Here is a 12,807-nt window from a genome sequence, read left to right on the forward strand (position 1 = left end):
TTTAAATTATCATTGTAGTCCAGCTTGTTAGTACAGTAGGGTCAGAGAAATAGCAAGCATCGAACTTAAGCTAAAAGAATCCTTTAGGAGTCAGGAATCGCGGGAAGAACTAAAAGCCATAAATGAAATCGAAAGAAACCCAAAGTATTTCTTCTCCTATGCCAAATCAAAATCGAGAACAACGTCCAGTATTGGGCCCCTACTTAAACAAGATGGGTCCTACACAGATGACAGCAAGGAAATGAGTGAGCTACTCAAGTCCCAATATGACTCAGTTTTTAGCAAGCCGCTAACCAGACTGAGAGTCGAAGATCAAAATGAATTTTTTATGAGAGAGCCACAAAATTTGATTAACACAAGCCTATCCGATGTTATCCTGACGCCAAATGACTTCGAACAGGCGATAAATGACATGCCCATGCACTCTGCCCCAGGGCCAGACTGCAAGAAGCCCCTATCACGAGCCTTTTCCATCCTATGGAGAGGGAGCATGGACACGGGGGTCGTCCCACAGTTACTAAAAACAACAGACATAGCCCCACTCCACAAAGGGGGCAGTAAAGCAACAGCAAAGAACTACAGACCAATAGCACTAACATCCCATATCATAAAAATCTTTGAAAGGTCCTAAGAAGCAAGATCACTACGCATCTAGAAATCCATCAGTTACACAACCCAGGGAGTTTAGAAACACACAAGAAGAGCTAGAAGACAACAGACCTGCTTTATGGCATTATGCCTTATGGCATTCCTCTAATAGGGCAATTTCAAATTATGACCAAAACTCTCTATATGGCAACCCGTCTTTCTAATATGGCGTGCCCCACCCAGTTTGTTTGCATTCTCCATGAGCACATCTCTCTATTATGTCTGGAAACTTTCCAAAATTTCAAGTGTTTTAAAGTTATTGCATATTTATATGTACTGTACTCTGATAATTATACTTATATGTACCTGTACCTAAATATACTTACACACTGCGCTGGCGGCATGCAGGTACACATTAAAATCACTAAGAGTGTCCCTCTAGTCTTAACGCCAGTAATAATACTATTTTTTTTTTTTTCAACAAGTCGGTTGTCTCCCACCGAGGCAGGGTGACCCAAAAAGAAAGAAAATCCCCAAAAAGAAAATACTTTCATCATCATTCAACACTTTCACCTCACTCATACATAATCACTGTCTTTGCAGAGGTGCCCAGATACAACAGTTTAGAAACATATACAAAGATATATAACATATCCATCCAAACTGAAAATATCCCAAACCCCTCCTTTAAAGCGCAAGCATTGTACTCCCCATTTCCAGTACTCAAGTCTGGCTATAGAAAAATAACTGGTTTCCCTGAATCCCTTCACTAAATATTACCCTGCTCACACTCCAACAGCTCGTCAGGTCCCAAAAACCATTCGTCTCCATTCACCCCTGTCTAACACAATCGTGCACGCTTGCTGAAAGTCCAATCCCCTCGCCCATAAAACCTCCTTTACCCCTTCCCTCCTACCTTTTCTAGGATGACCCCTACCCCACTTTCCTTCCCCTACAGATTTATATGCTCTCCATGTCATTCTACTTTCATCCATTTTCTCTAAATGACCAAACCACCTCAACAACCCGTCTTCAGCCATCTGACTAATACTTTTATTAACTCCACACCTTCTCCTAATTTCCACACTCTGAATTCTCTGCATAATATTTACACCACACATTGCCCTTAGACAGGACATCTCCACTGCCTCCAACCTCCTCTTCGCTGCAGCATTTACAACCCAAGCTTCACACCCATATAAGAGTGTTGGTACTACTATAATTTCACACATTCTCTTCTTTGCCTTCATAGATAATGCTTTTGGTCTCCACATATACCTCAATGCACCACTCACCTTTTTTCCTTCATCAATTCTATGGTTAACCTCATCCTTCATAAACCCATCCGCTGACACATCAACTCCCAAATATCTGAAAACATTCACTTTTTCCATACTCCCTCTCTCCAATGTGATACCAATATTTCTTTATCTAAATCATTTGATACCATCATCACCATACTCTTATCTATGTTCACTTTCAACTTTCTACCTCTACACACTCTCCCAAACTCATCCACTAACCTTTGCAACTTTTCTTTAGAATCTCCCATAAGCACAGTATCATCAGCAAAAAGTAACTGTGTCAACTCCCATTTTGTACTCGATTCCCCATAATTTAATCCCATCCCTCTCCCCAACACCCTAGCATTTACCTCCTTCAGAACCCCATCTACAAATATATTAAACAACCATGGTGACATTACACATCCCTGTCTAAGACCTACTTTTAACAGGAAGTAGTCTCCCTCTCTCCTACACACCCTAACCTGAGCCTCATTTTCCTCATAAAAATTCTTTACAGCATTTAGTAACTTACTACCTATTCCATACACTTACAACATCTCCCACACTACTCCCCTATCCACTCTATCATATGCCTTTTCTAAATCCATAAATGCAATGAAAACTTCCCTACCTTTATCTAAATACTGTTCGCATATATGCTTCAATGTAAACACTTGATCTACACATCCCCTACCCACTCTAAAACCTCCTTGCTCATCCACAATCCTACATTCTGTCTTACCTCTAATTCTTTCAATAATAACCCTACCATACACTTTTCTTGGTATACTTAGCAAACTTATTCTCCTATAATTTTTACAATCTCTTTTGTCCTCCTTCCCTTTATATAAAGGAACTATACATGCTCTCTGCCAATCCCTAGGTACCTTCCCCTCCTTCATATTTTTATTAAACAAAAATACCAACCACTCCAACACTGTATCTCCTCCCCGCTTGTAACATTTCTGTCATGATCCCGTCAGTTCCAGCTGCTTTGCCCCCTTTCATTCTACCTAATGCCTCATGCACCTCCCTCGTACTCACATCCTGCTCTTCACTCCTAAAAGATGTTATACCTCCCTGGCCAGTGTATGAAATTACCGCCTCCCTTTCTTCATCAACATTTAAAAGGTCCTCAAAATATTCCCGCCATCTACCCAATACCTCCAGCTCCCCATCTACTAACTCCCCTCCTCTGTTTTTAAATGACAAATCCATTCATCCTAGGTAGTAGGTTGGTAAACAGCAACTGCCCAGGGAGGTACTACCGTCCTGCCAAGTGAGTGTACAACGAAAACCTGTAATTGTTTTACATGATGGTAGGATTGCTGGTGTCTTTTGTCTGTCTCATAAACATGCAAGATTTCAGGTATGTCTTTTTACTTCTACTTGCACTTAGGTCACACTACACATACATGTACAAGCATATATATACACACCCCTCTAGGTATTCTTCTATTTTCTTTCTAGTTCTTGTTCTTGTTTATTTCCTCTTATCTCCATGGGGAAGTGGAACAGAATTCTTCCTCCGTAAGCCATGCGTGTTGTAAGAGGCGACTAAAATGCCGGGAGCAAGAGGCTAGTAACCCCTTCTCCCGTATAAATTACTAAATTTAAGAGAAACTTTCGTTTTTCTTTTTGGGCCACCCTGCCTTGGTGGGATATGGCCGGTGTGTTGAAAGAAAGAGAAAGAAATCCATTCATTCCCTAGGTTTTCTTAACTAATACTAATACATATAATAATCATTCTTGGGCACATTAAATGTCTTATTTTACATTAATATAGACATTTTCATTAATCTATGCTATTTTCTTCAAAATTATATAAGAAACTTGTTACATAGCAAATAAACATACTACTATGTTTATATTTATGAGGTGTGGTAGCTGGGTGGAGAGAAAGTATTATGTTTTCTCTGGTCTAGCATCAGAGAAAACATGTATGAATCTGCGTTTGGCCTAGTCACTCCACCTTAACACACAACACTTTTGTTTAAAATTCTCGACATGAATTATTCATTACTTCTCCCTTAATTTATGATGGCATCTAAAGGAAGTTGTTAGAAAAGATTAAACTCAGTGAACATGGTATGCCGATGGTAATAATATGGCTCTGAGCCGCATTAAATATTGTATAGCTATGTAGCCCAGGCTACCTACCAGCTACCTACATCTACTGGCTACCTACACCTGACTTCCTACAAATAAATACTACTCGCGTCTCATCCTACATTAAGTCTACAAATATTTTAAGGTAAGTAATGAATGTACTGTGTATGTATTTTACTTTTTATTGTGTTTTTTAATGCCTAGTTCCATTACTAACTTAATTTAAGTTAGTGTAAACTTGTTGTCTGGCAAAAATGGCATTCTGCTTTCTGGCAGTAGCCTGGAACCTAACCTGCCGTATAAGTGGGGCCCTACTGTAGTCAAATTCCAACATCCCAATCCCTGTTAAACCAAAAAATTTGGCATCCTAAACTGAACACTTCTAAACAGACAAGGTGTAGTTTAATCTTAGATACAAACCCATAAAAACTATAAAAATAACTTGTCCTCTAAGGTGGATCTAGGGGCACCATTTTTTTATACGGGCAATATATCCAGGAACTGCTAAGTACCCAATCAATATTTTGTTTCATTACTGAACAAATTTAAATTGTGTCCAGATTTGAGTGAATGATTCTGGTACAAAAAAATTGCTAGGTAACTGCACACGATGATTGCCAATGATCACAGTGGATACATTAAAACAAATACAAATATCCCATATTTTACAGTTGAATTTTATGAATTAGTGATTTCCATGAATTCTTCTATCCCATTTATTTAAATAAAATACAGTGGACCCCCGGTTAACAATATTTTTTCATTCCAGAAGTATGTTCAGGTGCCAGTACTGACCGAATTTGTTCCCATAAGGAATATTGTGAAGTAGATTAGTCCATTTCAGACCCCCAAACATACACGTACAAACGCACTTACATAAATACACTTACATAATTGGTCGCATTGGGAGGTGATCGTTAAGCGGGGGTCCACTGTAAATGCTTTGTATCAAAATAGCAGAAAAACTAAATACCGTGTCCACTGTTAGCTGACAGCACAAGATAAATCACCAAAAATCTTATACCCTCAAGCTTTAAGGCTAAATTTCATAATGAATTTGCAATTTCAATATAACCTAGTATCTCATATACTTAAATTACTGTAATGACCTTACCTTAACAGTATGTACAGTATTCTGAATGTTATTCTAAAGAGTGGTAAATACTACATTCTTCTTCTTCTTTCAACAAGCTGGCCGTATCCCACTGAGGCAGGGTGGCCTTAAAAGAAAAACAAAAGTTTCTCTTTTTGACTTTAGTAATGTATACTAGCCCCTTGCTCCCGGCATGTTAGCTGCTTCTTAAGACGTGCATGGCTTATGGAGGAAGAATTCTTGTTCCACTTCTTCATGGAGATAAGAGGAAATAAACAAAAACAAGAACTAGTAAGAAAATAGAAGAAAACCAAGAGGAGTGTGTATATATATGCTTGTTCATGCATGTGTAGCGTGACCTAAGTGTAAGTAGAAGTAGCAAGACGTACCTGAACTCTTGGATGTTTATAAGAAAGAAAAAAAGACACCAGCAATCCTACCATCATGTAAAACAATTAAAAGCTTTCATTTTACACTCACTTGGTAGGATGGTAGTGCTTCCCTAGGCAGCTGATGTCTACCAGCCTACTACCAAGGTACTACATTACAGTGGAACCTTGGTTTTCGTCATTAATTTGTTCCAGAAAGTCTGATGAAAACCAAATTTGACGAAAACTGAAGCAATATTTCCCATAAGAAATAATGTAAATCCAATTAATCCATTCCACACACCCAAAAGTATTAACAAAAAATACATTTTATAGAGAATAACTATAGTTTTACATACAGAAAAAATGAGAAATAAATATCAAGGACTAATGAAATGGATAAATGAACATTTAATATCACTTTTACCTTTATTGAAGACTCTTGTTGGTATATGGAAGACACGAGGAGGGGAGAGGGAGAGGAGAGGTTATTGGTTGGAGGGGGAATCCCCCTCCATAAGGACTTCAGGTATCAAGTCCCTATCTGGGGTTACTTCCCTTCTTCGCCTTTTACTGGCACTGGACCCCTGTCGCATAAAAAAATCTGTCCAGAGAGGTCTGTTTCTGGCGACTCTTTAGGATTTGCCTAAAATGGAACAAGGCATTGTCACTGAATGTGTTGCAAACATGGCTTACAACAATTTTGTTAGGGTGATATTTCTCCACAAAACTTTGCAACTCACTCCACTTTGCACACGTCCTTAATCACTGAAGAAGGCACATTCTCCCTTCTCTCTTCCTCCTCCTCTGAAGCAATTTCCTCAGCTGCGATCTGTTGTTGTTCCAGCTGAAGGTGTTGCAGCTCTTCAGTGGTTAGCTCTTCCCTGTGGTCGTCCACCAACTCTTCCACATCCTGGCCACTCACATCCAACCCCATGGACTTCCCCTAACCCACAATAGATTCCACAACAGGTGTAGGGTTGTCAGGGTCAGCCTCAAATCCTTCAAAATCCTTCTCTTGGACACATTCTGGCCACAACTGAATTCTATTGTGATTCTCGCCTTCTTTATCAAAGGACTGGCACTGGGAACTTTCTTTGGCCCCATGGTGGCTTATTTAGCAGTCACACTCAATAAACAAGCACAAAAAACAATGGATTATTAACCCTTTGACTGTTGCAGGCCCCTTTCTAAAACTGTCATTCTATTTCGCAAAATATTAAAAAAAAAAATTTTTTTTTCTTCTTACCAAAATGTTAGGATTATTTTACTAAGTGTTTTAAGCCTAAAAAATTTTTTTTGCCATCAGTACTTACTGAGATACAGAGGTGCAAAGTTGGCAGAAAAAGAGCGGTGTATGGCAACAGCGGCGAATGCCGCCCACCCGGTATTCTTTTATTTACTCCAATTCGAAGGTTTCTTGTATTTTCCAATATTATTCTTTTCTAAGTAACTTATGTGGCCTGTGAGACCAAAGTAAGGTGCATTGTTCAAATATACATTCATTGTTTACAACACAATAACTGAACAAACATTATCACTATTAGTTTGTGTATAAAACTTTTTTACACAAACAATACAAAACATTGCTTATTACTATTGTTCCATAATATATATATACATATGCACAGTCGCTGAACACTTTCCTAGAACTGCTGCAGCTTGTGGAACTCTTTGAAACGGGTATATGCAGAGTGGCACTTGACACTCCTCACACATAAAACGAGTGTCCCAGTGTGTTTGTGGGCGTTTTGTGGTACGTCCACATACAAAACACCTCTTCTGAGCATTTTTCTTGAAAGCAGTAGGAAGCAGTTGTATGGGGTAGTGATCACCAGGCCTCAAACGAGATGGCGTGTGTTGGTAATTTCGTGGGCGCTGGTCTATTGCAGGTGTTGCTCCTTGGTACTTGGTGATTATTTGTCTGATGACTGACGAACAAAATTCACCATATTTTGGTTTGTTGTTGGTCCTCAACTTGTATATGTTATAAGCATTTAGCATGGAAATATCAACAAGATGGAAAAAAAGTTTTATATACCACTTATAACTCTTGTGTACACAATCAGCCAACCCAATCTACAGGTCACATTTGTCCACTAAGTGCATATTGAGGTTGTAGTCCATGACAGCTGCAGGTTTTAGAATGGGTTCATTGGTCTCTCTATTGTGCCTGCCAATATGTGCCATTTCATTTCAGTGAACTGATGTCAACAATGTAACATCACGTTTGTCATGCCACCGAAATGCCATGATGTCATTGGCAGCAAAGGCTTGCACCTCACCTCTGTGAGTGCCAGCGTCGAACCTTGGCATATGTTTACGATTACCACACATTGTGCCACACACGTCTGTCAGGTTCACTCGCAAGAAATCACTGAGTATGGGGCTTGTGTACCAGTTATCAGTAAATAATATATGCCCCTTACCAAGATATGATTCCATCATTGTTTGAACCACCTCACCAGAGATACCCAATAACTTCCTGGTATCTCTCAATGTATTACTGCCAGTGTACACAATGATATCCAAAACGAGACCACTTTTGCAATCACACAGTACAAATAACTTTATACCAAAGTGTTTCCTCTTGCTTGGTATGTATTGCTTGAATGAGAGTCTTCCTTTAAATAAAATCAAAGACTCATCAATAACAAGCTTTCTGAAGGGATAATAAGATATGCAACACTTTTGTTTCAGGTACATAAACACATTTCTGATCTTATATAACTGTCGCTTCTGTCAGGCCTTGTTTTGTCTTAAAAGTGTAACATACGTAACAGTATCAAGAAACGATTCACACCTATGATGTCACTAAAACCTGGGGTTGAAATCACGCGTTCTGTTGCCCAGTATGTGGTGACAGTGTGCTTATACACATGTGGCATAAGCATTATTGTGGCAAAAAACAGGTACATCTATGCCACAGTTGTGTCCTTCCACTGGTGTAGCCATGGTCTTGGTGAGAGAATTGTATTTGCCATGGTGTACTCATAGTATGTGTTGGTTTCCCTGACAATAATGTCCATCAGGGGTTCATCGAAGAATAACTGAAAGCATTCCAGTTCAATAGCATTGTTCCCAAGTGTACACAATGGCCGTATTCCACTTTGTGTTTCATCAAAGTCATGGGGACTGGGAACCAACTCGTCACCTTGCTGCCAATCCCAGATGCAGTCTGCTGGTGGGTTCCGGATATTGAAACATGGTTGTGCAGGTTGTGGTTGTGCAGGTTGTGGTTGTGCAGGTTGTGGTTGTGCAGGTTGTGGTTGTGCAGGTTGTGGTTGTGCAGATTGTGGTTGTGCAGATTGTGGTTGTGCAGGTTGTGGTTGTGCAGATTGTGGTTGTGCAGGTTGTGGTTGTGCAGATTGTGGTTGTGCAGGTTGTGGGAGTGTGGGGTTGGGTGAGGCTGGTTGTGCAGATTAAGCAGCATGGGTAGTAGCGTGGCCCACTGCTGGTGCCACATGACTGATGCCACCATCACTATCACCACCACCACCTGCTGCCTCACTCACATCATTCATACCCATCGTAACAATATCGTCATCTTCACTATCAGGTCGTGGTGTAGGGCCACGGGATGTACTCTGAGATTTACTCCTTCCCTTTGGAACAGCATATGAAACACTACCAGACTGCATGCTACGTTGTATATACTGCCGCTTCATTGGGGAATATTCACTCTCACTGTCACAACTAGAACTGCTTTCAATAACTTTGAAATCAGTTTGTAGATGAATGGTTCACAGAACCGACATGTTGATAAATTAGACTGACCACATCGACTCAAGGTTGAGGGACTGATTACCTCATTCTCCTCCTGTTCTTCAAGATTCTCCTTTGTATGGACTGATGAAGCCACTGTGTGGCGAAACGTTTCCTCAATAAAGATACCCAAGAGTTGCACATGTGTCTAATTTATCAACTTTGAAATCATTATCACTTTCACTGCTCACATCCGAGTCTTGTACACGGGCAAATAATTTCCTCTTTCGTCCTGGTACAGGTAAACGTGAACGTGAACGAGCCGGCCCAGCACCAGAGGTGGAAGGTCGTGGGTCATCTGGATTTTCATCACCAATTACGTTATCCTGGGCACTTTTTTCAGTCACACCCGCTTGAAAACCATGGAATTCACTTTCACTGACACTTTCATCGCTGTTAGAGCTATCACTTGGGAAAAAAAAGACCTCCAATCCGCCAAGGAGTGAGGTACTTCTTACTGCGAGGCATGGTGAAAATGGACTACCAAGATGGCGTTCCCACAATGCACCACTGAGTCCCAGATTTTTTTCACAGGGTGCACACCCACCACTCAGACCCATTCTCTCATGTAGGCCTACCAGCTTTCTCCCGCTCGATTTGAAGCTGCTAGAATTTACGCGTATAAATACGTCAGAAACAGTGGCACGTAAGACGCATATATACGACGTAAACAGTCAAAGGGTTAAGAAATGTTTCAGACGAATGTGCAGGGTAATACTCACTCGACGAGAAACAAAGCCAGACTGACTCAGAACGCGTGGGATGCTTTGTGTGGGCATGGGCAGGTGGACACGTTCGGTATGGTGGACCGACGAAAACTGAGGTGATGAATGAAAATCGAGACAAAATTTTGACGAAAAAAGTCGTCAAGAACTGAATTTGACGAAAACCAGGGCAAACGAAAACCAAGGTTCCACTGTTTTACTATTTTTATATGGTGCGTGGTGTTAGAGTTCTCTAGTTTCGCTAAGTGTTGAAGCTGGAGATTTGGTTACGTTGTACTGCCCTTGGCCCCTAGGGGTTCGTAAATTTAAAAGCTATTGGTATGTTGTTTTGGGGTGAATACTACCTTTGAGAACTGATTTGATGTAATTCAGTGACAGAATGCAGAAGTGGCTTCTAAGATGTCTGGCTAAATACTGCAATGGCTAGTTCTACAATGTCTGGCTAAATACTTAAAATGCTAAACCCAAAGGGAGTGGAGGGTTTTAAACTGCCTGGGAAATGAAAAATAATTTGATTTAGGTAAAAAAAAAAAAAAATAAAGGATGGGCAGCTTCAATGTCTTCTTGCTCAAAAGTCCTTTACTTAACATCATTGCAACTTCCTGAAGGCTTCAGGCAGAGGGTATTTTACCCTCATCACCACTGCCAACCCACTCACCATTATATTTTATCTGAATGCACTTTAACTTACCCTTATGAGAACTTCATCTTCAGTATCTGAAGATTGTTTCTCCTCTTCCTCTTGCTGTTGCTGCTGCTGCTGCTGCTGCTGCTGTTGCTGTAGTAACAGAAGACGTTCACGCTCTCTCTGTCTCAGCTCCCGTCGGGCTTCCCTTTCACGCCTCCGTTTCTCTTTCCTTTCTCGTCTTTCTTGCTTCTCCTTTTCTTTAGCTGCAGCAGCAACCTCTGGATCTATCATAGTTTCACCGATGCTTGGCATTTGCTGTTTGGATTCATACATAGCAATGAAACAATGATAAATGTTACACATTTATTAATCAATTAACAAAATGAATGATTCATTCGGGCTATACGATTATTATTTTTTCCATTAACAATACAAATACAATTTCCAAGAATATAATTAGGAAAACAAATACAGACAAACCTGCTGTAAGAGAGAGATTATTCGTGCGACTGGCAGTCCTGCAGCGTGGGCAGAAGACGACAGAGAAAGTATGGATGACGTTGCACCAGCAAGAGTATTTGAGAGCTCTGTGGTGGGTGAAGTTAATGAGGCAACAGAAGCCACTTGAGTTGCAACTGGTGAACTTATAGAGGCAGGGACAGGCACTGGAACTGCTGAAGATAGAGAAGACAGGACGGAGGACCTAGCAATGGGGGACATTTCACTGGGTGATGCCAACAAAGAGGTAGGAGAAGGAGCAACTGGAGCCTGTACTGGAGCTGGCGATGAGCCAGGCATCCCTACTACACCTCCTGCAACTACTTGCATTACACTGCTCATTCCCACCACTCCACTATTAGACACCGGGATACCTGGTACCACTTCTGCCCCAAGCATTGGCATATTCTCTGCTGGCACCACCTGAAATACACAACTAAAATTCTAGAAAATTTGTAAGTAGTCAAAGTATGATTGCATGTTATCCATGCCACAGAATAACATTAGTAGTATGCCCCAGAATAATACCAGTGGTATACCCCAGAATAACATCAATGGTATGCCCCAGAATAACATCAGTGGTATACCCCAGAATAATACCAGTGGTATGCCCCAGAATAACATCAGTGGTATGCCCCAGAATAACATCAGTGGCATACCCCAGAATAATATCAGAGGCATGCCAAAGAATAACATAAGGGACATTCCACAAAATAACATCAGTGGCATGTCAAAAAATAATTTAATGTTATTTTTTGACATGCCACTGAACATGCTACATGAACCAGAACAATATAACTCTGAAGGAATGTAAATCCAGAGGATATCTAATGATTGGGAGCTAAAAAGGTTATAGTACTAAAGTGAGGAATGACTTTTTGAACTTGACCTTATAACTCTGAAGGAATGTAAATCCAGAGGATATCTAATGATTATCGAGTATATACAAAATACTTAGTCATAATCAGACATAAATGTTATCACACGTGGAATGATCCCTTCTGTGATCAGCTTGAGAGGTTGTTGTTCTGTAAGAACAACAACCTCTCAACCTTCTGTAAGAAACTGTATTTGCTGAGTAAGGATAGTGTAAAGAATGGAATGAACTAAGGAACAATACTATAAGAGGATATCATATGTGGATTCAAAAATAAACATGACAAACTAATATCAACAATTATGCTAGATAACAGAGTCTGGAGGTAGAGCTCGTCCCCTACATTCATTCATTGTGAGTAAATAAAGCTCAATAATTACACTTACAAATCCTTCCCTAGTATATATGAATCACTCAGATATGATGTTGTTTTCTATTTATTGTAGCTTAAATTTTACTTATAGCTGATAATGAAGATCTCACCTGAATAACATTACCCGTCTGCACAATCATGGGTGAATGTGTCACTGGAGCTGAAGGATCCTGTGGGAGCACTTGCAGCATGTTGCCCACCTGGATGACTCTTGATGCTCCCTCACTACTCCCACCCTCACTCCCCACACTGCCTCCCTCACCACCATCATAGGCATAGTGGAACTGGTGCACCTGACAGACAGTGGTCATAAAAATATTGTGGAGCAGACAATGGCAATAAAAGTGTTATGGGGCTGACAGTGGTAATGAAATTATGATGGTAAACTTACGATAAATATGAAACTATTCACTGTTACTTTGATGTTAGTACTTGAGCATCTTTCTCAGAAAGGGACATGGGAAACAAAGGACTAAGAACTATTAAGAAATATGTAT

The 12,807-nt window shown here is 40.3% G+C and overlaps 1 protein-coding gene across 8 annotated transcripts in view; it reads right to left on the reverse strand.

Annotated features, from left to right (window-relative positions):
* The window catches only part of LOC128692672 (serine/arginine repetitive matrix protein 2), a 76,366-nt gene that overhangs the window by 21,417 nt on the left and 42,142 nt on the right, over nt 1-12,807 (reverse strand). For all 8 annotated transcript variants that reach the window (XM_053781951.2, XM_070089943.1, XM_070089942.1 and 5 more), the window contains 3 exons: nt 12,421-12,603; nt 11,043-11,483; nt 10,626-10,877 (listed from right to left, as the gene is read on the reverse strand). In XM_053781951.2, the coding sequence (XP_053637926.2) occupies nt 10,626-10,877; nt 11,043-11,483; nt 12,421-12,603 (876 nt within the window). The remainder of the gene's footprint in view (nt 1-10,625; nt 10,878-11,042; nt 11,484-12,420; nt 12,604-12,807) is intronic.

This window comes from Cherax quadricarinatus, chromosome 30 (assembly GCF_038502225.1).
Source record: "Cherax quadricarinatus isolate ZL_2023a chromosome 30, ASM3850222v1, whole genome shotgun sequence".
In the NCBI taxonomy this organism is placed as follows: domain Eukaryota; kingdom Metazoa; phylum Arthropoda; class Malacostraca; order Decapoda; family Parastacidae; genus Cherax; species Cherax quadricarinatus.